We start from the raw sequence: 23,836 nt of genomic DNA, 5'->3' as shown, positions 1-23,836 counted from the left end.
TTTGATACCCTGAAATCAGAGCCCTCCCCTTCCAGAGTCCTGGGATTGGGGACCAGATTCCTGGCCAACTTCAGGAGCAGGCTTAGCCTAGAGAGGGTCTCCAGAACAAATAAACCCTGTGGGTACATGTGGTAGTGTCATCTCCCAGCCCTTACCATCCCTTTGATGCCTTCGGGGAAGAGGAAGCGGTTATACAAAGTGCTCACGGTGTCATCTGGGAGGATCTCACATTCTTTCTGGAGTAGAATGTCCCCTGTGTCCAGGCCATCATCTGCCCAGAAAATGGTAAATCCCCCTTTTTTATCTCCATGAATGAGGGTCCTAGGAAAAAGAAGAATGAAACCTTGAGTTTAGCAGGAAGGAAAGCAGAGGATGCCCTGGGAACAGCCCTTATGGGCCCTCCCATCCTCCAGCACACACACTTGTTTCCCTCAAGCCCTGGGAGGATGGAAGTCTGCTCTGGCAAGAGTGAGGAGAAAAAAATGGTATTTATTGATACCAACCATGTGCCAGGCATTGTGGTAAAAGCCCAATATGCCTCATATAACTTAATCTTCCCAACTGTTATAACAGGCATTGCATGCCCCCTTTATAGATGAGGAAATTGAGGTCCAGAGAAGTGAAGAGACATGACTGGAGATCTTGCTGTGTGAATTCCAACCAGATCAATTTAACTGCAAACGCACTCTGTTTCCCAGCTCAAATGTCTCCGTACACTGACTGCTCCTCTACACTGCCCCACCCACCAGACACATCACGCATTTACTATCTTCTTAGTACTTCTCATCATCCATCTTTCTCTCTTTCCAAGTGGGGTGCTACTATGAGTATGGCAGTGGGTGGATTTTAGAGGAGACCTCTAGGAACATCAGCTGGGTTGGTGACCCTCATAGCCTCCCGGGTGAGGTTGCCAGTAAACCTCTACACAGTTGTTTCTGAAACCCCTGTTCACTTTACAGTTTACTGTAGGAATGCAGAGTGCTTAGCAATGACAATCCCCAGTTCTCTTGAGCATTCTTCCTGACTGATAACACTTCACCAATCTGGTATATGGATGCCACTGGCAGCACAGGACAGGCACCTGCATGATGCCTGCTCTGTAGCCCCAAGGAAAACTCCAGGTTAAGGGAAAATAGTGATTCAAGTAGAGGGGGATGTTTTTGCCATCTTACCAGTTGATGGCCGAGGCCCCTCTATGCCGGGGGAGCAGACTTGGGTGGTAGATAATGGAGCCATGGCGGGGGGCATTGATGACCTCCATGGGGATGAACTGACTGCAAAAGGGCAGGACATTGAGCTCAGCACCCAAAGCCTGGTATTTTGCCATCACGTCAGGCAGAGCCTGTTTTCCCATCCTCCAGCGGGGGAACTTAAACACTGGCACTCCATCCTTCTCAGCCTCCAAACCTGTGGGTTAGTGAGTGAGTGAATAAGAAGCCAGCCCTTTTCACACATACCTACACATGACATCTCCGCCTTCCCAGCAAAGTTAATCATGCATATTCTCTCCTGTCCCGTCCCTTTCAGCCATCTCCACTGCCCAGCCAGGCTTGACCCAGCAGTACAGAGGGGACAACACTAGCCAAGGGTGAGGTTTCTGTCTGGGCTGACTTCTGTTGAAAACCAATATATGACATTTGAGCTCCTTCTTCTCCCAGACTCCTGCCTGACCCCCTAAGGCTGACCTCTTGCCCTCATGCCACTCCTGACACCTTCACCATGCCCATCACCAAGTTACTGTTTCTCCACCCTTCTCCTCTCTCTGGGTTGAGGTCTGGGACCCAGAAAACTGCAAGAGGACTGCCAATATGGGCATTGAAGGGAGAGAGTGTAAGAAAGGAGGAGGGGCTTGCCCCTTTCTGTGAGTTCGTGTCTTGTGAGCATCACCCAGCCTCACTTCTTCACCTCAGAGAAGCAGCTGAGTCAGTTTACAGCCTTCCCAATGTCTGCAGAACTAGCCTCAGTGCTCACAACTCCCTCCTGTTGGTGCCTGCACTCCAACATCTAAGTACCAGCTTTCAAATCCCTCTTCCCACCCTGTTACCAGCACCCATGGCCAGCAGGCCCTTCACACAGATCTAAATTATAGCCCACAATTCCAAGTTTTAGAAGTTATGTCTTCTTCTCTTGATTTTCCCCAGCCTTAGAGGTGGCAGCTACCTTCTGCAGTCATTATCCCAGTACCTTCAAGTTCTCTTTTGCCTGCCCCTCTGCAGCATCTATCAGACATATCCTTGTACTTGATTCTCTTAGTTTTCCTAATGTCTGGTCCCTGACTAGAATTGATCCACCTTCTAGTCCCCTCCACCTCTGTACCTTGGTGAGGGCAGGTGTGATGAGTGTGAGCAGACTGGACTGTGCTTATAAAAGCTGTTCCTGCTGTGACCATGGGAATACTTCTGCAGGACATCTGAGGAAGGGTCAAGTAGCAGCCCCAGCCAGGCTCAGTCTTGGTCCAGGCTCAGGAGCTGGTATCAGTGATCACTTAGTGGCTGAGGGCTGGGTTCAGGCTAGGTCATGGGCCACAGTGGAGCTAGATCTAGGAACAAGGCCTGATTGACATCAGGGTGGTTCCGGAGCTGAGTTGAGGGTCAGCCTGCCCTGCTGTCTGGATAGATTCAGCTCTTCCTTATGGACCATAGTCTTGTGCCTAGTCAGCTCCATAAGATTCCTTCCCTAGGCCTGGCCCCTACATTCTGTATCTGTCAGGCCTGAGAAGGACCCGTGAGTGTCCATGGAGAGTCTGTGAATCTGAGCTGAGGTCCCCAGCTTAGCCAGTGATTCTCAAATTGTGCCCCTCTTAAAGCTCAGGGCATTAGCATCACCAGGGAAACTTGTTAGAAATGCAAATTCTCAGACCCCATTTCATCCGTCTGAATGGAAACTCTCAGAGTGGGGCCAGCACTCTGTGTATCAGTCCCTCCCTGTGGTCGGGACACAGTGACTACTGCCTGACGTTTCTTTCAGGGCCTGGGTACTAGGGTCAGAAAAGCCTGGAGCAGTCAGACAACAGGGCCCTGGGAGCAAGGTGGAGCTTTTCCATGGCCCTGCTCCAGGATGCAAACCCCACCCCACAATTAGGTGAGGAGGAGGTCTCCACTTTGTTCCAGAAAAGCCAGGCAGCCAATTAACACCTGAGCAGGATCAGGGTGGACCATATGCATGGATACCCACAGCCCCACCACAAGATCATGCAGGTTTCTGCTCCCATCCACTGCTACCGGTCTTCTTGGATACCCCATTTCCCTGCTCCTAGGCTACCCACTCACCCAGCGGGTCTGCCTTTCCATTCTTGTCTGGGACAGTGAACACCCCTACGATCTCATGGCCTTCTTTTCTCAGCTGGGAGTAAACTTCCTGGCCAAACAGGCTCTGCCCAATCACTGCAATCTTCATGGCAGCAAGCGAGGGTCAGAAGGACCTGGGGAAGGAATAAGTTTGCGGCATTAGACAGGGCTCTCTGGCCTTGAGGAAGTCAATCCTGGTCCAAGTATGGCAGTTGCACGAAGCCTCACCTGCCTGCCCCTCCCCCAACTTCTCAGCCCCTTTCTGGGGTTCCCTAGTGGCAGGCCACTGAGGGGAAACTGCCATTGTGAAAGGACCAGAGTAAATGATTCAAATGTTGGGGAGGACTTTAGATGTTACAGTGGGTGAGATGCACAGAAATTGTAGAATTAGGGACTCCTCCTTGAAACCTTTCAAATTGGCATAGAACACTGACTGTCAAGTTCCCTGAGGTATATTTGAGCATATTTCGGTAGCTAACCAGTCTGTGATCTTGGTCAAGTCACATCAAGCTCCAGTTTCCTCATTTGTTAATGATAAAGATGCCATATGCCTCAAATGACTTTCAGCCTATAAATCAAGCTTATTCCCCTGAGCCAGGAGGCAGCAAGCAGACATGGGCCTGAGGTCCTATCTACCTCAGCTTTACAGAAAAGCAGGCACAATGAACATTCATTGTGTGAATGTAAGTACATACATTTATTTATCCATTCTACTGTTGATTAGCATTTGTGTAGTTTTCCAGTTTGAGGCTATTACCAAAAGGGATGCTATAAAGATTCTGCCACATGGTTCTTACTGTATATAGGTATACATTTCTTCACCTAGGAGTGAAATTCCTGGGTAACAGGTATAAAAATGTTCCGCCTTAGCATATTCTACTAATTTTTCAAAGTTGCTATACTAATTTCCAATGCCATGTGCTCTGCACTGTGGATTTGTGCTTTTTCATTTCAGCTATTTTGCTAATATGAAATACAGACGTATCATTGGGATTTTAATGACTAATGAAGTTGAGCGGCTCTTTCTATAGTATGTTGGCAATTTGCATATCTTTTTGTGGGAATAGATCCTTTGACTCTTTTTCCTACTACTGCCACTGGGTGGTCTTTTCCTTATGATTTGCAGGAAGTTTTTGTTTTTGTTTTCTTTTGTTTTTTAAAATAACCTAGACTATGAGTCCTCAGTCAGATATATATGTATAAAAAATATCTTCAATTCAGTGGTTTTCTTTATATATATTTATTGATTTTAGAGAAAGAGACAGACGGGCAGACATCAATTGGTTGGGTCCCATATATGCCCTGATAAGAGATTGAAGCCCCAACCTTTCGGTGTATGGGACAATGTTCAAACCAACCCAGTCACACAGGCCTTAGCCTGTGGCTCTTTTTTTTTTTTTTTTTTTGACTCTCTTATGCTGCTTTGTGATAAATAGAGAAGCCCCTAAACTTAATATATAACTGTATACTTTATCAAAATTTTCATTTATAGTGAATAGTTTTTAAATTCTATTTAAGAAATCTGGAGAATAAAGATGGAGTAGGAGTGAGTGGAAGTCACACTGACCTCCTCCCAGGACCAATCTGGAATTACAACTAAATTCTGGAGAGATAACCTGGAAAAACAACTGAGCAATAGTGAGAGAGGTGCCTTACAACCTCGGACAGACAGAAGAATAAGCTTTAGCACAGCCTAACTAGTAAGGCATGCAGTAGAGACTCAAGAAGGTAGGCGGGCGCCCACGGCCAGCAGCACCAGAAGGATATTGAAACGGCCAGTTGGATCCCCCTGAGAAGAGTGGGGTCTAAACCATAAGAGCAGATCTCCATCCTACAGCACCAGAGCCTAAAAAGTACACAGATAACAGCAAGCTGTGGAAAGTGACAGGGTTGCTCTCTGCCAGAGAGAGGTGGCTAGAAATGCAAAGAGACATTTAAAAGGTCAACGCATAAATTTGTATTGGCAGTGACTTACTCTTGTCCCTGGCAAAGGAGGGTACAGAGTTGGCTAGGGATGCCTGAAGAAAGCCTGGGGAAGGAGGCTTTAGGGAGAGAACTGAGAGAGTAGATGTGGGATCCCGGTGCGGATTCCTCCCCCATATGGCAGCAGCCATCTGGCACAGGCAGACCACTCCCCTGAGCAGTAGCAGCAATGTGAGAGGACCCAATAAACCCGACCCCAGGAAGGATACTGCCCCGCCCAGTGCAAAGCCACTTGCTAAGTACAGAGTGATTATATTAAGAGGTGAGGGAGACAGCCACAGACAGCAGATTCCTGGAAGTTTTGAAAAGACTGCCTAAGGTCAGACAGGGTCAGCATCTGACATCATCAGAGGCAGATTCAAAAAGAAAAATCAGCGGTCTCCAGCCATAGAAGTTCACACCACACAGCCAGAAAATCAAGACAGATCAATTTAAGAACCAGAAGCAAAAAAGAAGAGTCTCACAAATAATGGGGAGACAAAAAAATATTTGAAGGGAAAGGAAAAATCCCCAGAAAGAGAACTAAATGAAATAGAGGCAAATAAACTATCAGATATTGAATTCAAAACAATAGTTCTAAGGAAGCTCAATGAGTTCAGTGAGCTCAGAGAGAATTACCAAAAACTACAGGGAAACTATGAGGAACTTACTGCAAACTCTATCAGCATGAACAAGGACATAGAAATTATCAATGAGGCAAGAGAAAATGAAGAATACAATTTCTGAGTTGAAGAATACAGTAGAAGGAATCTAGAGCAGGCTAGATGAAGTAGAAGATCGAATCAGCAAGCTGGAGGACAAGGTAGAAAAAAGCTCCCAGAAAGAGCAAGAAAAGGAAAAAAAGAGTAAAAAAAATGAAGAAGCATTTAAGGAAATGCAGGACAACCTGAAACATAATAATATCCATATAGTAGGGATAACGGAAGGAGAAGAAGAGAAGGAAGATATAGAGAACCTGTTTGAAAAAGTAATGATGGAAAACTTCCCTCATTTGAGGAGAGAAAAAGTCACACAAGTCTGGGAAGCACAGAATGTCTCATTCAAGGGGAAAACAATGAGGCCCACTCCAAGAAACATAATTATGAAAATGGCAAATATTAAAGACAAATAGAGAATCCTAAAGGAAGCAAGGGAGAAAGAACTTGTAACATATAAGAGAGTGCCAATATGGCTAGCATCCGACTTCTCAACAGAAACATTGCAAGCCAGAAGGGAGTGGCAAGAAATCTTCAAAGTCATGAAAAGCAATGGCCTGCAACCAAGACTGCTCTACCCAGCAAGGCTCTCAATTAAAATGGGAGGTGAAATAAGGAGTTTTCCAGACAAAAGAAGACTAAAAGAATACACCTCCATCAACCCAGCATTGCAAGAAATGCTAAAGGGAGTGCTTTAAGAAGATGAAGAAAAACAGTCTATGAATACCCAGTTCCTTTCACAGTCACCAATACTTCATATTACCAATATATTTAATACTTTTTAATCTGATTGTGACACTGTGTTATTTTAATTGTTACTTTATTATTTGTTGAAACTAAACCTGTTTGTGTACTTCTTGCATATTTCTTTTATTTTTTAGAAAGCTTTAAATGACTTTTCGGTATTCTTTATCCATTTTTTGACTAAATGTTTGTAGAATTTTTGCCCTAAAAAAAAAACAAACAAACGATTAACCCTTTTTTAAATGTGTTTCAAAGACTTTCCTATTCTATTACTTGTCCTTTAGCTTTTTCTTATATGTATATTACTATATAGTCTTAAATGTTTAAATAATCATATTGTCAATTTTTACTTTGTAGCTTCTGGGTTTGAATATTATACTTCAGGGTTAGAAATACATTATTTTGTATTTTCTCCTAAAACTCCTTAGATTTTACATATTGATGATTAACTCACCTGAATATTTCTTGTATAATGTGTGAAATAGAGCTCTATATTTGTCTTATTCCCAGTAATAACGTCCATGTGCCTTATTTGTTGAATAAGCCTTATTTTCCCCCATTGATTTAAAATATCAATTTAGTCATATATTATATTGTTAGGTAGATATATATGTTTGTTTTTAGAATGCTCATTTTATTTGATCGATCTACTTGATTATTTCAAGTGCTGGTGTCATGTTGTTTTAATTGCTGAGACTTTATAATGGATTCAAATTTTTTAATATTTTATAATGGATTTTAACATTAAAAATAAATAAATAAAATCAATCTGCATTTAAAAAATAAAAAGAAAGAAGGAACTCCTACCTTTTACAATAACATGGATGGAACTGGAGAATATTATGCTAACTGAAATAAGCCAGTTGGTGAAAGGCAAATACCATATGATCTCACCTATAAGTGGAATCTATTCAACAAAATAAATGAATGAACAAAATTAACCACAGGCATGGAAACATGAAGCAGACTGAAAGTGATCAGAAGGCATTTGGAAGGAGGACAATGATGGAAAGTAGAAGGGACTAGACAAAGAACATGTATGAATGACCCATGGACATGGACAACAGAGTGGGAATTGACTGTGGGAAAGGCGGTTGGGGTGGATGGATAGAGGAGGGCAAAGAGGGGAAAATTGAGTCAACTCTAATAGAATAAACATGATTTAAAAATAGAAAATTTTGTAAAAAGGAAAATATTTTAAAATTTTATTTTTTTGCTTTTCATATTTAAATGTGAAGTCCTTCTAAAATTTATTTTTGTGTACCATATGAGGTAGAAGTTCAGAAATATTTTTCTGTATTGATATCAAATTAACCCAGCATGTGATAACGACAAGACCTTCTTTTCTCCATTGAAAAGAAGAATGTATCAGTAAATCTATATCTAGACCTGCATTCTGTTCCATTGATCAACTTGTTTATCTTTGTATTTACTATAGCTGTTTTAGTTTTTATAGTAATAAGTTATATGACATAAAACTTGCTATTTTAACCATTTATAAGTGTACAATTCAGTGGCATTTACATTCACAGTGTTCTGTAAGCATTATAACCATGTATTTCCAAAACTATTTCAGCATCCCAAACAGAAAAATAGGGATTACACCAACTTCTCTTCAGAAACCAGGCAGATGAAAAGAGTGGAATGAAATATTTAAAGTATTGAAAGAATAATCCCATCCACCTAAAACTGGATATAATCTGTAACCAGTAAAATTATCCTTCAAAAGTGAAAAAGAAATGAGGATTTTATAAAACAAACCAAAATTAAGGGAATTTGTCACCACTAAACCTGACTTACACAGTATTTTAAAAGAGGTTGTTCAAAAAAAGGGGAAAATGATAAGAAATTCAGGACTACATACAAAAATGAGGAGCATTAGCAGAAAAACAAATAAAAGTAAAATAATTTTTCTTATTCTTAATTGAACTGACAGAAACAAGTTTGTTCAAAATAATTATAGCAGCAGTATATTCAGTGATTATTGTTTGTGGATAAGTGAAATGACAGCAATGATAATAAAGGCTTGGGAAGGATCAATCAGGAATATTCTGTTACAAGATACTTGCACTATCCATAAAACAGCATAGTGTTATTTTAAAGTGGACTTGGATTCATTGTAAATGTATATTGCAAACTCTAGAGCAACTACTTTAAAAAAAAGCAAAAAAAAAAAAAGACTTATAATTGATGTGCTAAGAGAGAAGAGAAACTGAAATTACATAAAGTGCTTAGTTAAAACCAGAAGTCAAAAAGAGTGATACACCAGAAAAAGTAAAGAAACAAAAACAAGGGCAATTGATAGAAAACAGTCATAAACATGTTTGATATTAATCCAACTATATCAATAATCACTTTGAACTACCAGTTAAAACACAGAGACTATCACAGTGCATAAAAAAATCAAGACTGAGTTATATGTTGTCCATAAGAAACCCACTTTAAATATTAAAAAAAGATATATTAAAAGGGTTGAAAAGTGATATACCCTCCTAACTCTAATAAAAAATATATATATAGACTAACTCTATTAACTTTACACAAGGCAGACTGGAGAGCAAGGAAAATTATTAAGAATTAAGAAAAAAAGAGGGGTACTGCATATTGATAAATGATTAAATTCTCTAAGAAGATACAGCAATCCTTAGTGTGTATGTACCTAACAACAGAGCATCAAAATATGTGAAGCAAACACTCATAGAATCACAAGGAGAAACCAATACACTATTATAGTTGGAGACCTCACACCCCTCCATCAATCCCCACTAATTAGGAGATCCAGTGGATAACACATCAGTCAGGATATAGGTGAACTGAAAAGCACCATCTGTTAGCTGGATCTAATTGACACTTATAGAATATGTCATTGATCAACAACAGAATATATATTTATCTCAGGCTCACATGTAATATTTCCCAATAAAACACATATTAATTATTAAAAAAATACAAATCATACAATGTATGCTGTCAGATCACACTGGAATACAGAGGAATTAATAACAATACAGGTGTCAATAAAGAAGTCTCAAGAGAAATGTTAAAATATTTTGAAGTAAATGAAAATAAAAATATAACATCAAAGTCTGTGAGATGCGCCCTGGCTAATGTAGCTCAGTTTATTGAGCGTTGACCTGTGAACCAGAAGGTCGCTGGTTCAATTCCCTGTCCGGGCACATGCCTGGGATGCAGGCCAGGTGCCCAGTAGGGGGCACCCATGCGAGAGGCAACCACATAATGTTTCTCTCCCTCTCTCTTTCCTTTCCCCTCTCTCTAAATATAAATAAATAGTTTTTAAAACAATTATGAGATGCAGTTAAAGGGGTATGAAATGGAAATTTATAGCATTAAATGCACATGATATTAAATAAAAATATCTAAAATCAATAAAATTAGTACTCATCTTGGGAAACAAGAAAAACAAGAGCAAATTAAAATTAAGCAGAGAAAAAGAATAAGAAAAACTAAAGCAAAAATCAATGAAATTGAAAAGAGCAAATCAATAGAGAAAAACAATAAAACCAAAAGGAGTTTCTTTTGAAACATCAATAGAATTGATAAGCCTCTAGCTATCAAACTAACTCAAAAAATTGATGACATTAAAAATGAAAGAAGGGCCATCATTGCTGATCTCATGGTCATTAAAATAATAAAAGAATATTATAAATACCTCTACATCCAGAAAATTGATGGAGTTAGATGAAATAGAACAGTTCCTTAAAAGATAAAATTTACCAAAATTCACACATGAAGCAACACAACATAAATAGGCCCATATTTGTTAAAGATATTGAATTAATAATTAATACCATCCACACACATAAAGCACCAGGGTTCACTGATGAGTGCCACCAAACATTTAAGGAACAAACTATATCAATTCTCTAACATTTGTTTCAGAAAATAAAAATATAGGGAATATTTTCTAAGTTTTTCTATCAGGAGAGCATTATCCTAATACAAAAACCAAATACAGTATAAGAAAGGGAACATACAGGCCAATATCTTTCAGGGACATAGATATTAAATTCCTCATAAATATACTAGCAAATTGAATGTAACAATGTTAAAGTATATATACACCACAAGCAAGTATTTATTTCAGGTACTGAATATTCAAAAATCAATTATTGTAATCAATCACATCTAGCTAACAAAGAAAAAAATAATATGAATACATAAATAAATGTAAAAATTATTTTAAAAATTGAATACCCATACATGATAAAAACTCTAAGCAAACTAAGAATAGAGAGGAATTTAACTTGATAAAGAACATCTACAAAAAAACCTACAGCTAACATCACAATTAATGGTGATAAACTAGAAGCTTGGTCACTAAGATCGGGAATACCGCAAAGATGTTCTTTCTCATAACTCATGTTTAACATCCTACCAGAAATTCTAGCTAATGCAATAGGACAGGAAAGTAAATGTATACAGATTGGAAAAAAATAAATTATATTTGTTCACAAATAACATTATTGTCTTTGCAAAAAATCTCAAAGAATCAACAAAAAAAAAAAACTCTGGAACTAATAAACACTTATAGCAAGGTTACAGGATACAAGGTTAATACACAAAAGTTAATTGTTCTTAAATGTCAGCAATGAACAGCTAGAATTTGAAATTAAGAATAAATTAAGAAATTAATGCAAAAAGGTGAAAGTGGAATTTAAGGAATATCTAGAAAAAGAATTCAGAAGTTTTAAGTACTTTTGATCCAGTGCCTTCCATTTCACCTCAATTTATGTGGAAGATAAGACCATGTTTAGTACTTAGTAGATTCACTGATATTTATTAGTGTGTCAATAATACATTTCTAGAGGAGCAAGTTAGGCTTTGTTCCCAGTTTGTAATGGATACATCTGTGCTGTGGGTGAGATTTCATCTTTTTGCATGGTATTTTGGATGATTAAAAAGGAAGTCTTTCTATACTTAAAAGATAACTGAAGGCTATTATGTGAATAAATGATTTAATTTATATAGAGCTTAAAATAGCTACCTGCTTTCTTCCTTTTCAGACTATTCCTTTACATGGAAATATTGTTAGAGTTTAAAGACTGATTTAAACTATGATTGTCTTTAAATCATTTGAAGTGGAAGAATAGTTTTCCTGCAGTTCTTCTCATTTTTATAGGTAAAACCTTAGTGGAACATAGGGATAAGTTTCTCCATTTTATTCATTGACTCTGCACTGGGAATGAATAGTCTTTCATTACCTTATACTTCATAAGAAGTCAAAGAGAAACCAAAGGTAGATTATCTTTTTAGCATTTTAGCCTGCTTAGTCCCACTTATTTTCCTGCCTCATCCTGGTTTCCATACTCACTGAATTAATTAGGCAGCCTGCTATTTCAAAGTCACACACTTCTACTTCGAGAGCATTGTGATTATTATTCGCTTCACAGTTGGCTTTGCTTCTCTGTAGGGTTACACGTTAAGTTTTGTTTCCCCTCCTTTAAGACAAATTATTAATAAAAGTGATCTTGCTTTATATGTTACATATTTTGAAAACATTATCATTTTTGAATATAAGGAAATAAAGAAAAAGGGTAAAATAGTTGTAATTTTAAAAGCTGCATGCATTCACTTCAGTTCTGTGTATCATTAAAGATTTTTTACAAGTTTGAAAAAAAAAGAATACAATAACATTTACATTAGTACCAACCAAAAATGTAATTATTTAGATATAAATCCAAAAAAAATCTGTAAAATATCTCCATAAGGAAAACGCAAGACTCTGATGACAGAAATCAAATAAAACCTAAATAAATGGAAAGTACATATACATGGATAGGAAGGCTCAATATTGTTAAAATATCAGTTCTTTCCAATTCAATCTATAGATCTCACATAATCTCAATTAAAATTCTAGCAATTATTTTGCAGAAATTAACAAATTGATTCTAAAGTTTACATGGAAAGACAGAAGACCTCGAATACTCAACACAGCATTGAAGGAAAGGGACAAAGTCAGAGAACTGATATTACATGACTTCAAGACTTCCTACGAAACTATAGTAATCAAGACAATATGGTATTAGTAAAAGAATAGACAAATAGATCAATAGACAGAGTACAGCACCCAAAAATAAAGTGACACAAATATAGTCAACTGACCTTTGACAAGGAGCAAAGACAATGCAGTGGAGAAAGAATAGACTTTTCAACAAATGATTCTTGAGCAATTGGTTATACACATGCAAAAAAAAAGTGCTCAAAACCAAATGTAGACATAAATGTAAAATGCAGAATTTTAAAAGTCCTGGAAGATAGTACAGGAGAATATCTAGGTGACCTTGGGTTTGGCTTTTTAGGTACAACATGAAAAGCACAATGCTTGGGAGAGAAAAATAGTAAAATGGACTTCAATAAAAATTAAAACTTCTGCTCTTTGGAAGACACTGTTATGAGAATAAAAGGAAGCCATAGAGAGGGAAAAAAACATTGCAAAACACATATCTTATAAAAGGCTGATATTCAAAATATACAAAGAAACCATAAAACTCAACATAAAAAAAATACAAACCACCCAATTAAAAAATGGGGGAAGGACATAAACAGACATCTCACCAAAGAAGATATACAGATGGCAAAAAAGCATATGAAAAGATGCTCGACATCATATGCTATTAAGGATTGTAAATTAAAACAACAATAACATATCACTATACATCTATTAGAATGACTAAAATCCAAAACATTAACACCACCAAGTTCTGCCAAGAGTAGGTAGCAACAGGAACTCTCATTCATTGATGACAGAAATGCAAAATGATACAGCTGCTTTGGAAAATAGTTTAGATGTTTATTACAAAATTAAACATACTCTTTTCATAGAATCCAGCAATCACACTCCATGGTATTTACTTAAATGAGTTGAAAATTTATGTCTTACACAAAAATCTGCACATGGAAATTTATAGCTGCTTTGTTCAGAATTAGTAAAACTTGGAAACAACCAAAATGTCCTTCACTAGGAGAATGGATAATAAACTGCAGTACATCCAGACAATGAAGTATTATTCAGTGATAAAAAGAAATGATCTGTCAAGCCATGAAGAGACATAAAGAGACCTTAAAATGCATATTGCTTAATGAAAGAAGACTCTATTTAATGGCTACATAATGTATGATTCCAACTATAGGACAGTCCCAAAATGGCAAAATTAGGGGAACAGTGAAAAGATCTATGGTTGCCAGGGAGTTAGAAGGAAAAGGAGAAATTAACAGGTAGAGCACAGAAGTTTTTTAAAAACTGCCCTAAAAAAAAACCCATCTATTAATTTAATTAATTAGACAAATAAAAATATCTAGCTCTATGGTTCACATCTTACTCTAAAACACAGTTTAATCGGGTTTAAAATATTTAAAATATTGATATTTTATATTAATTGTTAAAATTAATATAAAGAAAATGTTAAAGTATTAGAAAATACTGATAAATTTCAGGCTTTACAAGCATGACATTATAAGAGATATATAAAAGAAAGTATGCGATAAACTTTCATACATGAAAATTTCATGTTTCTGAAACAATTTGCCAAAATATTACTAATAGGCCAACAAAAACATGTTCAAACCACAGGTAATTTGAACAAATGTAAAAATAAAACAAAGGACTATTTTTATCTTATAAACCTGGAAGGAATTTAAGCAATATAAATATCTGATGTTGGCTTGGCTATGGAAAATGGAGAATCTTATACATTGCTGATAGTGGTATGTGATAGATAACTTCGTGCACTGATATACTGGTGCAAATTCTCTGGAGCAAAATTTGGCAATAATTATCAAAATCCTAAAAATAGTTTTTTGGACTCAGCAATTTCACTTCTAAATTATGCTTAGACAAGCAAATAAAGACTTGAGCATTTTAAAATAATGATACATTCACATTGTATAAGCAATGCAGCAGTTAGAAATGACAACATGATCTGTTTCATTTCCAGGAATTTGTGAGCCAAAACACCCCATCAAGTAACATACCACTATAATTTTCTAAGACGTGTGTGCAAGCACCTATGTTGGTGCAATCGCAGTTTAAAGTCTGAAGTATTCATACAGGGATGTTAAAAGTCACTGGATATAGTTTGGGGGGTCTGGGATTTTTATTTATTTTGATGACTGCAATTATCTTTTTCTTACCAGAGTGCTCAGTTTTATGTGGGTTTTTTTTCTACACTGGGCATGTATTCCTTGTGGAAAAATAAAGGGGTACAAAAAAAGATTCCTCTGGAACCCGGTGGAGCTGTTGTTACAGAGGAGGAGCGGTGGGAGGGGCCTAAGCCAACCGTTGGCCCTTGGCGGAAGAAAGATCAGGTGCAACGAGAGGGGGGAGCCGGGAAGCAGAGCCTGCGAACCTGAATGGGCCGCCTGGCAGCCTCCCAGCCAGACTCCCATCCTTTGCTTTCTTCATGAGTTGGCACCGCTCAGTGTCCTTACCCCAGGCAGTGCGTAGGGGCTCTGTGGGTTGCCCTGGCAGCCGCAGGAGTGTAACGGGTTTCCCAGGTCTTCTACCCGCAAGTCAGCGGAGCTGCGCTGTGCAGGTGCAGGAGCTCTGAATCACCTGTTATGATGCAGTCCTGTGGCCCACCAAAAAATGCGGCTCTAGAAGGGGGCAGAGGCTCAGCTGAGCTGCCAGGTGTTCAGCCTTCATTCAGACACAAGGTGTCCCATTCCTCTTATTGCCCTTTGGAGGGCCCAAAGCTAACTTCTCTCCAGTAGCCTGTTCAGCTTGGCACGTAGCTGGCAACACACTTTTCCCTTCCATAGCCAGGGGCCCCTGGCGGAGTATCTTTCCTAAGGTCCTGGGCTCAGGAGACAGTCCGCAAGTGCAGGATACCTAGACCACCTCAGGGTGTAGAGCTGGGTTCTACTATGGCGAATCGCTTTCATCTCTGAGCCTCAATTTCCTTGTTTCTAACCAGTTAGTTCTCATAGAGGACCTTCTAGGGCCAACATGGTGGATAATCTCGTGTAATTCGCAAGCAACATTAGAAGGTATGTGCTAGTTTTTTATCACCTTTCCCAATTTCAGCCAAAACAACGAAGACTCAGAGCTTAATAAACTTGTGTAAGGTCACAGAGTAGGAAGGAGTGGGGAGGGACGCCAGAACCCACACCTCTTAACTGCAAGTCTGGGAATATTTGTTGAATTCTGTCTCTGTCCGCCCCTAGGGGAGATTTCTGTCTCTCCTAGGCAGGTGGCAAGTGAGGGGCCCCAACAGGTACTAGCAGGAGCGTGCTGGGTTCTGAGTAGGGCAACCCCAAGGATTACATTGTGGGGCTCTGCTGGGGTTTGGGGTTCCTACGACGTGCTGTAGACACAGAGTCCAACAAAATCCTTGCCCTCTGAACTTCTATGAACCTGAGAAAGGCAGTAACGGCGCATCTTGGTGCTTATCAGGGTTTCTGCCCTTCTAGTGCCCATCGAGCCTTTCTGGGCAATTAATTCTCCTTGTTCCAGCGCTGCCTTCTACCTAGTGTGGATGCCATGGACCCCTCCCCTGGCTCCCAGCCTGACCAGTCCTGTCTCAGGAGGGGTTATGTGTTTCTCTCTGGATGAAAAGAAAAGGTGGGGGGCGGGAACAGAGGAGCATAAATCTGCCCATTTTTTCCTGACTTCCAGCCTTTGTACACCTGGAATTCCCCTCCGGCCATACCTGCAGCTGGACTTCTCTATGCCCTTTCTAGCCTTACTGCTTTTGAGGGTTCTCTCTACATTTTGCACAGGACCAGTTAGGGGGTAGCTTTTCCAGTCCCTAGAATGGGGTAAGGAACTTAGGGAAGAAAGCAGACAGCCCAGGGGTAGGTTGTCCCTCTGTCACAAACCATCAGTGTCAACTTCAGCTTGTCCCTTTTTCTCTCCAAACCTCAGTTTTCTCTTCTGTAAGCATGCGGGCTCCATTAAGCGTCCTGCCCTGGGTCCCTACCCAGCCCCTTCCACGGCCCATTAGCCTGAAGACCGTAGGCCAGGCTGGAGGCTCCGCTGCCCCATGGGGAACACCAGATGTGGACCCCAAGCCTCCGCATTCCCGCGATGATGCTCGTGATCCCCTCAGGAGCCTGGAGCCCCTGAGCCTACAGCCCTCGGAGCACCCGGAGCAGCGAACCGGGACAGCCTACTTTCCTGGGTGAGAGTCGGGCGGATCGGGGTGCGCGGGGACTCACCTCGCTCAGAAGGAAGGGCAGCCGTCCCCTGGAGGGATTTCTGAGAGCTGTGCTCTCGAAGCTGGTTCTGGCGCAAATTGGCCCTGGGAGGCTGAGAGGTGGGACCCGCCCTGGCCAATCTGGGAGCCTCGGCCAAATCCAGAGCTGGGAGTGGAGAGGCACCGGGAGGAGGCAACAGGGGCGGGGACTCAGGGAGGCCCCAAAGTCAATCTGGTCTGCGGTGGGAAGGACTCGCACTGTGAGTCGGCGCTGGGCGCATTACTCAGCCTCTCTGGGCCTGCTTACTTTGATACAGAAGACTTGATACGGGTCCTCCAGAATTCACAGGGCTTTGAAAAGGCCCAAACGCCCCGAGGTTCTGAGTACTTGCAAGGCTGAAGTGGTAAGACGAAACTCTCGCCAAATCCGGTAATTTTCACCCACTCACTTACTCAAAAAATAATGCGTCAAGTTCCTACGACGTGCTGTAGACACAGAGTCCAACAAAATCCTTGCCCTCTGAACTTCTATGAACCTGAGAAAGGCAGTAACGGCGCATCTTGGTGCTTATCAGGGTTTCTGCTCTTCCAGTGCCCATCGAGCCTTTCTGGGCAATTAATTCCCCTTGTTCCAGTGCTGCTTTCTACCTAGTGTGGACGCCACGGACCCCTCCCCTGGCTCCCAGCCTGACCAGTCCTGTCTCAGGCGGGGTTATGTGTTTTTCTCTGGATGAAAAAAAAAAAAAAAAAAAGTCAGGGAATAAAAGAACACAGAGGAGAATAAATCTGCCCACTGTTTCCTGACTTCCAGCCTTTGTCCACCTGGAATGCCCCTCCAGCCACACCTGCAACTGGACTTCTCTATGCCCTTTCTAGTCTTACTGCTTTTGAGGGCTCTCTCTACCTGAATTTCAGCCATCTGGACCTCTGTTCAGTGCCTGAACACATCAAGCTTTCTCCAGCCTCAGGGCTTTTACATTGGCATCTGCTGGAATGTTCCTTTCTCAGATACTACAGAAGCGTGCATGCCCTCTCTCACCTTCACATAATGATTTGCACATCAAATACCTGATGCAGAGCCTTAGAGAAGCTGTTCTAGGTCACACACTCTAAAGTCCCTCAGCCACTCTTTATCACATCATCCTGTTATACTTCCTTACTGTATACCTTGTTCATTATTTGTTTATTATCTGTCTCTACCACCAGCTTCCACTCTCTGAGGGCAGGAAACTGGTGGGATGTGTCCACTGTTGTATTCCCAGTACACAGTGATGGCACCGTGGTTCTAAATGTTTGTTGAATGGCTTCATGCCCACTTGCCAGGGTGAATACCCAAGATTGAAGTGGTTTATCTCTACTGAGGCTTCTAGACCATTCTTAGGAGCTGTCTGCTTGTTCCTTCTGCTCCAGACTCCAGGTTTCCTGGCTATCCCTCACATACACTGACCTTCCTTACTCATAAATTTCCACATGCTATTCACTTTCTTCCCCAAGGGAACCTCATTCATACTTCAGGAGGTTTCTACTTAAATGTCACATGTTCAGAGAAGATTTCCCTAAGCATACACCCACTAGAAGACAAATACCATATGATCTCACCTATAAGTGGAATCTAATCAACAAAACAAAGATGCAGGGAAAATAAGACCAGGAACACTGAAAGAAAAAAGAAACCAACAGAGACGAGAAGGAAGGAGGGAAGGGTGGGCAGGGAAAAGGAAGGGAAGGGTCAAGTCCAGGAACATATAGCAAGGACTCATGGACAAAGCCAACATGGGGAAGGACTGAGGGAGGGAGAGGGGCGAGGGGGGCAGGAGAAAGTGATGGGAGGTAGGTGGAGACAAATGTATTTGAAAAAGTAAATTAATTAATTAATTTTTAAAAATAAATCAACAAACAACAAGTGCCTGGCAATGATGTAGAGAAAAGGAAACCCTTGTGCACTGTTGGTGAGAATGCAGACTGTGGAAAACACTATGGAATTTCCTCAAAAAACTAAAGATTAAACTGCCTTTCAATCCAGTGATCCCACTGCTGGGACTATGTCCTAAGAATCCTAAATCACCAAATCAAAAGAAACTATGCACCCCAATGTTCATAGAGGCTTTATTTACAATAGCCAAGAGCTGCAAACAGCCTAAGTACCAATCAGTAAATGAGTGAATAAAAAAACCATGGTATGTTTGCACAATGGAATACTGCACAACAGAAAGAAAGAAGAAACTACTATCCTTTGCAACATCATGTATGGGACTAGAGAGTATTACACTAAATGTAATAGGCCAGGCAGTGAAAGACAAATACCATATGATCCCACCTGTAAGTAGAAGCTAATCAACAAAACAAACAAATGAGCAAAATTGAACCAGAGACTTGTAAATAAAGAACAAATGGTCAGTGACCAGAGGGGAGGGGAAAGGGGAGAAAGAGGGGAAGAAGGAGAAAGTGTAAGCAAAGGAACATGAATAGAGAACTCATGGACACTGACAATGGAGGAGGATTGACTGTGGGAGTGTAGGGGCAAGGTTGGGGTGAGCAAGGGGGAAAAAGGTAGGACAACTGTAACTGATCAACAATAAAAAATTTTTTAAAAACTATGGTACATTTACACAATGGAAGACAACAAGGTTGTGAAAAAAAGGAACTTCTACCCTTTGTCATAGCGTGGATAGACCTGGAGATTATTATGTTAAGTGACATAAACCAGTCAGAGAAAGACAAATACCGTATGACCTCACTTATTTATGGAATCTAATGAACAAAATAAACTGATGAACAAAATAAGACCAGAGGCATGGATACATGGAATAGACTGATAGATCTCAGAGGAAATGGGCATGGGAGGGACAGGGAGAAATTAGTCAAAGAACATACATGCATAGCTCATGGACATAGACAACAATGTGGTAAAGACTGGGGTGGGGCAGCAAAGGGAGGAAATTGGAGGCATCTGTAAGTGATGTGTGTGTGTGTGTGTGTATGGGAAAAAAAGAAAATGTACCAAATGAACTGAGTTAAGCTAGCTAGGAAATTTTCAGGTAGAATGGCTTCTTTGTGCTGTGAATATTAAAATGTAAGAAAAGAGAAATAAGCCAAAATGACCATTAAATTAAAAGGGACCAAAACTTACTGGTTTTGAAAATTCCCAGCTTCTCCAGGTGTCAAATGATGCTTAAATTAATAAAAAACTTCCAGGCAAAGATGTAGTCCAAGGACATGCCAGTAAAAAATGGTCTAACGTTGAAGTCAAGAATGTGCCATAAAATCCTTTGTTAAGTTCTCAAAAGATCAAAAGTGGCACCTCAGAGTTTTCTGTTAAACAGGAGGACTTCAAAGAATCTTAAAGCTGTCGTTTAGCCAAAGCCTAAAGTAGAGAAGAGTTATCTAAAGGAGTGAATCTCAGTTAGAGTCACAGAAAACATACAGGTTTTTAAAAAGAATTATATTGGCAAAACAGTGCCAGTTTGGAGTTTGGTATAAAAGGATCAGAGATAATGCAAAATAAAAAGAGACTTTCGAAACCGCCCTTCCTGCCCTGCCCCAATTCTACTGGCAAGAAGCAGTCTGAGAAAGTACACAGATGCAAACTTGGGCTACATTTCATGGAAACAAAAAGACTTGAGAGCAGAATAGAGTCCTAGGGTAGAACCAAGAGCATGGAGAGCTCAAGTCAAACTGAGTCCTAATCAAGGAACTTCCAACATCTGCCCAGCTGTGTCTAAAACTGTAGTGACTAGCGACACTCATATGCCTCCTATACCTGTCCCCTTTGAACAAGAATATCTATAATGGTTATGGTATGCCTGTCTCACCATTGTATTTTGGGGAGGTGGGGAGCAGTAATGCAGTCAACTTTTCCCTGGAACTCACAGGTTGGCAAACAGAAAGCAACTGCAGTCAAGATGGTACACTGAAGGAAATACATCCAAGGGGGCTCCTTCACATCAGAACTTGATTTGGATACAAAGATCCTGGACTTTGAGCTTATTCTGAGCTAAGAAGATACTTTGGAGGGGGGGAGGGAGAGGAGTATTAGGAAAGGGGAGAATTTTTTGCAAGTAGGAGGATTGTAAATAGCTTGTAGCCACTGAGTAGTAATTTTTAAACTCTTTGACACTCTCTCCATCAAGAAGAGGAGTACAATTTCTTGAACCCTTGAGCATGGGCTGGACTCAGTGATTTGCTTCTGATAAATGAAATATAGTGGGAGTAACAGTGTGTGGCTTCTGAATTCATCATTTCATAGACCAGAGAAATGGGGCCTGTGGTCACAGAGTGGCAGAGGCCCACTCTTCCTTATCCTAGAACTCCATGATAATCTCTGAATAAGTCATACTGAACACACCCCTGCCAGTTCAGTTCACTGTGCCAAGAATGCCCCTTTACTTCATTTCCCTGAACTTATACTTCAGGGATTGGCTGGTGTATTATCTCTTTTAGGAAGCCTTCCTGAGCTCTCCTTCAGTGAAAATTCCCATATTTATAGCACAGATTACAGTCTAACACAATTTTCCAAATGCTTGTCTATCTCTCTCAAATGCAAGTCCTCTGAAGGCAAGGACAGGGACTACTTCATCTGTGGACCCCAGAGCCCTGCATGGAACCTGACTCAAAAAAGGTAATGGTGGTTGAGTGTGGACTGAGGATGTGCCTAACAGAGAGAGCCTCTGCCTGAGCTTTCTGTAGATCCCTTGGTGGCTGGGAAGACAGTGGGTGTTTGCACAGCCTTATGTTCTGGTTAAGGAGTTGGGCTACTCCTCAAATCCAGGGACAGTTTAGAGGATGAATCTGCTCATAGCCACATGGATGTGTGACCAGATGGATAGAAAGATGGATTTACTTTTTTGTTATATAAGGATGATTCAGCTTGTCCTTTGGGAACTTAGTACCTGGGTAGTGCTATGTGTACCCTGTAAAGGAAACATTAACTTGCCAAGGTCTTTGACCTTTGGGAAATCAAAACAAGCAGAGCACATGACCTGAACTTTCTTTCCAATGCTGGGGACAGCATCCCTCCTTACTTAACTTCTGTGGCCTCCTGTTCAGCTGCAAAGTAAGACCACCCTGTGTTTCTACTTTGCCCTGTAAATTACCTATGCTATCACCTGATATCTCATCCCTTAGAACCTCTCCCCAATAGGAGCCTAGAAGTCAGGATGGTTTTCTTTGATATACCCCCTTAAAATGGCCAACATGTAATTTTACATATTCTGGCTGCTATAATGCATACTGGGTGGCTTATAAACAACAGAAATTTATTTCTTACAGTACTGGAGGCTGGAAATCTGAGATCAGGGTACCAGCATGGTTGGGTGAGGACCCTCCTCTGAGTCACAGACTTCTCATGTGTTCTCAGTTGAGGTCCGTGGGGTCATTTTTACAAGGTACCCCTTCATGAGGGCTCTACCCTCATTGCCTAATCACATCCTGAAGGCCCAACCTCCTAATACCATTAATTTGGTGGTTTAAGATTTCAACATATGAATTTAGGAGAGTCACAAACATTCAGATCATAGCACATATAAAGGTAAATATGAGTTAGCCTTAACAAAAGTCTAGACCTTGAACCAAGACACATTTGAGAATCTAGAGTCACACAAAAAAAAGTTTTTGAGGAGCTAAGTGGATGGTCAGGAACTTTGCAGCCATTCTCTTGTGAGGGCCTCACCAGCTTCAGGCAGATCCTGTTGATCCCTGTGGGGTTGTTTTGTATTTGTATCCCAGTGCCTGTGACAACTCCTAGCCTGAAAATGGCCCTCAGGAGCTCAAATGAGAATAGGGGAGAGAATCACATGCGGCCTCCCGCAGGTGCATATAACCCAGTATGAAAGATGAACATGCAGACACAACAGAAATCAGAGATGGGGGATTGATGTGAACCATCAGAGGGAAGACACTAAGCAAGGGGGTCTGGGGTGCACTAGACTTACTTGGGAAGATAAGGCCTGCAGGACTGGAATGAATTTAAATTAGGAAAAAATGAGAAAGATCCCATTTGAAGAGAAGTAAGAATGAATGCAGGGGTTGCATGAGGGCAAGGACATGGAGGTGGTTTGTAAGACTCATCACGCTTACCATGTAGCTGGTTGAGAGGAAATGGAGAGGCCTTGGGTCCTGAGGACCTGCAACATAGGATGAGGAGTCTGCATTTGATACTGAGGTCCAGTGGTAGCTAGACATGTGATTTTATAGGCCAGAGCCATTTTTGAAGCATTTCGATAACATTGTGTTGCCAACTGTGTATTTTGCAAAGTGAGAACATCTGAAAAATCAATTTCTTGAAATACTGTTCAGCCTTAAAAAGGAAAGAAATTCTGACACACACTGCAACATGAATGAACCTTAAAAACATTATGCTAAGTGAAATAAACCAGAGAAAAGAATAAACACTATATTATTCTACTTATATGAAGTCCTTAGAAGAGTCAAATTTATAGAAACAGAAAGCAGAATGGTGGTTACCAGGGGTTCGCTGGAGGAAGAATGGAAAATTAGTGTTTAATGGGTACAGAGTTTCAGTTTGGGAAGATGAAAAAGTTCTCAAGATGGACAGTGGTGATGGTTACAGAAACATATAAATTTACTTAATGCCACCAAACTGGACATTTAAAAATGATTAAGATGGAAAATGTGTTATTTCATCACAATTATTTTTTCTTTTTTTATTCTTTATCACAATTAATTTTTTTAAAAATTAATTTCCACTGGCCATCATTATAATTTCATTTTAAACCCTATTTAGCACCAAAAAACTTAAAGGGACAATTGGCCTTGTTGAAAACTCTGTCCCAGCTCATTGTTGATCTTGGCCCTGACATTTGGAAAGCAGTACAGTGGCTTTAAGGAGCAGCAGACTCTGTGTTTGAGAGACAAGGGGTGGAGAGACTGTAAAGTAGGAGACCAGCAAATAGGAGATGGCACTGATCATAGGGAGCACAGCACTTCTGTTACCATCTCTGTGTTCTAAGGGGCT

The 23,836-nt window shown here is 40.5% G+C and overlaps 1 protein-coding gene across 1 annotated transcript in view; it reads right to left on the bottom strand.

Annotated features, from left to right (window-relative positions):
- Nucleotides 1-17,028, bottom strand: part of ALDH1L1 (aldehyde dehydrogenase 1 family member L1) — an 86,710-nt gene extending 69,682 nt beyond the window's left edge. Inside the window, exons 1-4 of the mRNA XM_054587307.1 lie at nucleotides 16,886-17,028; nucleotides 3,270-3,421; nucleotides 1,173-1,407; nucleotides 156-321 (exon numbers count right to left, since the gene is read on the bottom strand). Of these exons, the coding sequence (XP_054443282.1) occupies nucleotides 156-321; nucleotides 1,173-1,407; nucleotides 3,270-3,396 (528 nt within the window). The 5' untranslated portion in view covers nucleotides 3,397-3,421; nucleotides 16,886-17,028. The remainder of the gene's footprint in view (nucleotides 1-155; nucleotides 322-1,172; nucleotides 1,408-3,269; nucleotides 3,422-16,885) is intronic.
- Nucleotides 17,029-23,836: the final 6,808 nt, after the last annotated feature.

This window comes from Pteronotus mesoamericanus, unplaced genomic scaffold, assembly GCF_021234165.1.
Source record: "Pteronotus mesoamericanus isolate MK-2021 breed Mesoamerican mustached bat unplaced genomic scaffold, CSHL_Meso_final scaffold_118, whole genome shotgun sequence".
In the NCBI taxonomy this organism is placed as follows: domain Eukaryota; kingdom Metazoa; phylum Chordata; class Mammalia; order Chiroptera; family Mormoopidae; genus Pteronotus; species Pteronotus mesoamericanus.
The sequence above is the reverse complement of the archived record's forward strand: the minus strand, read 5'-3'. Positions and strand labels throughout refer to the sequence as shown.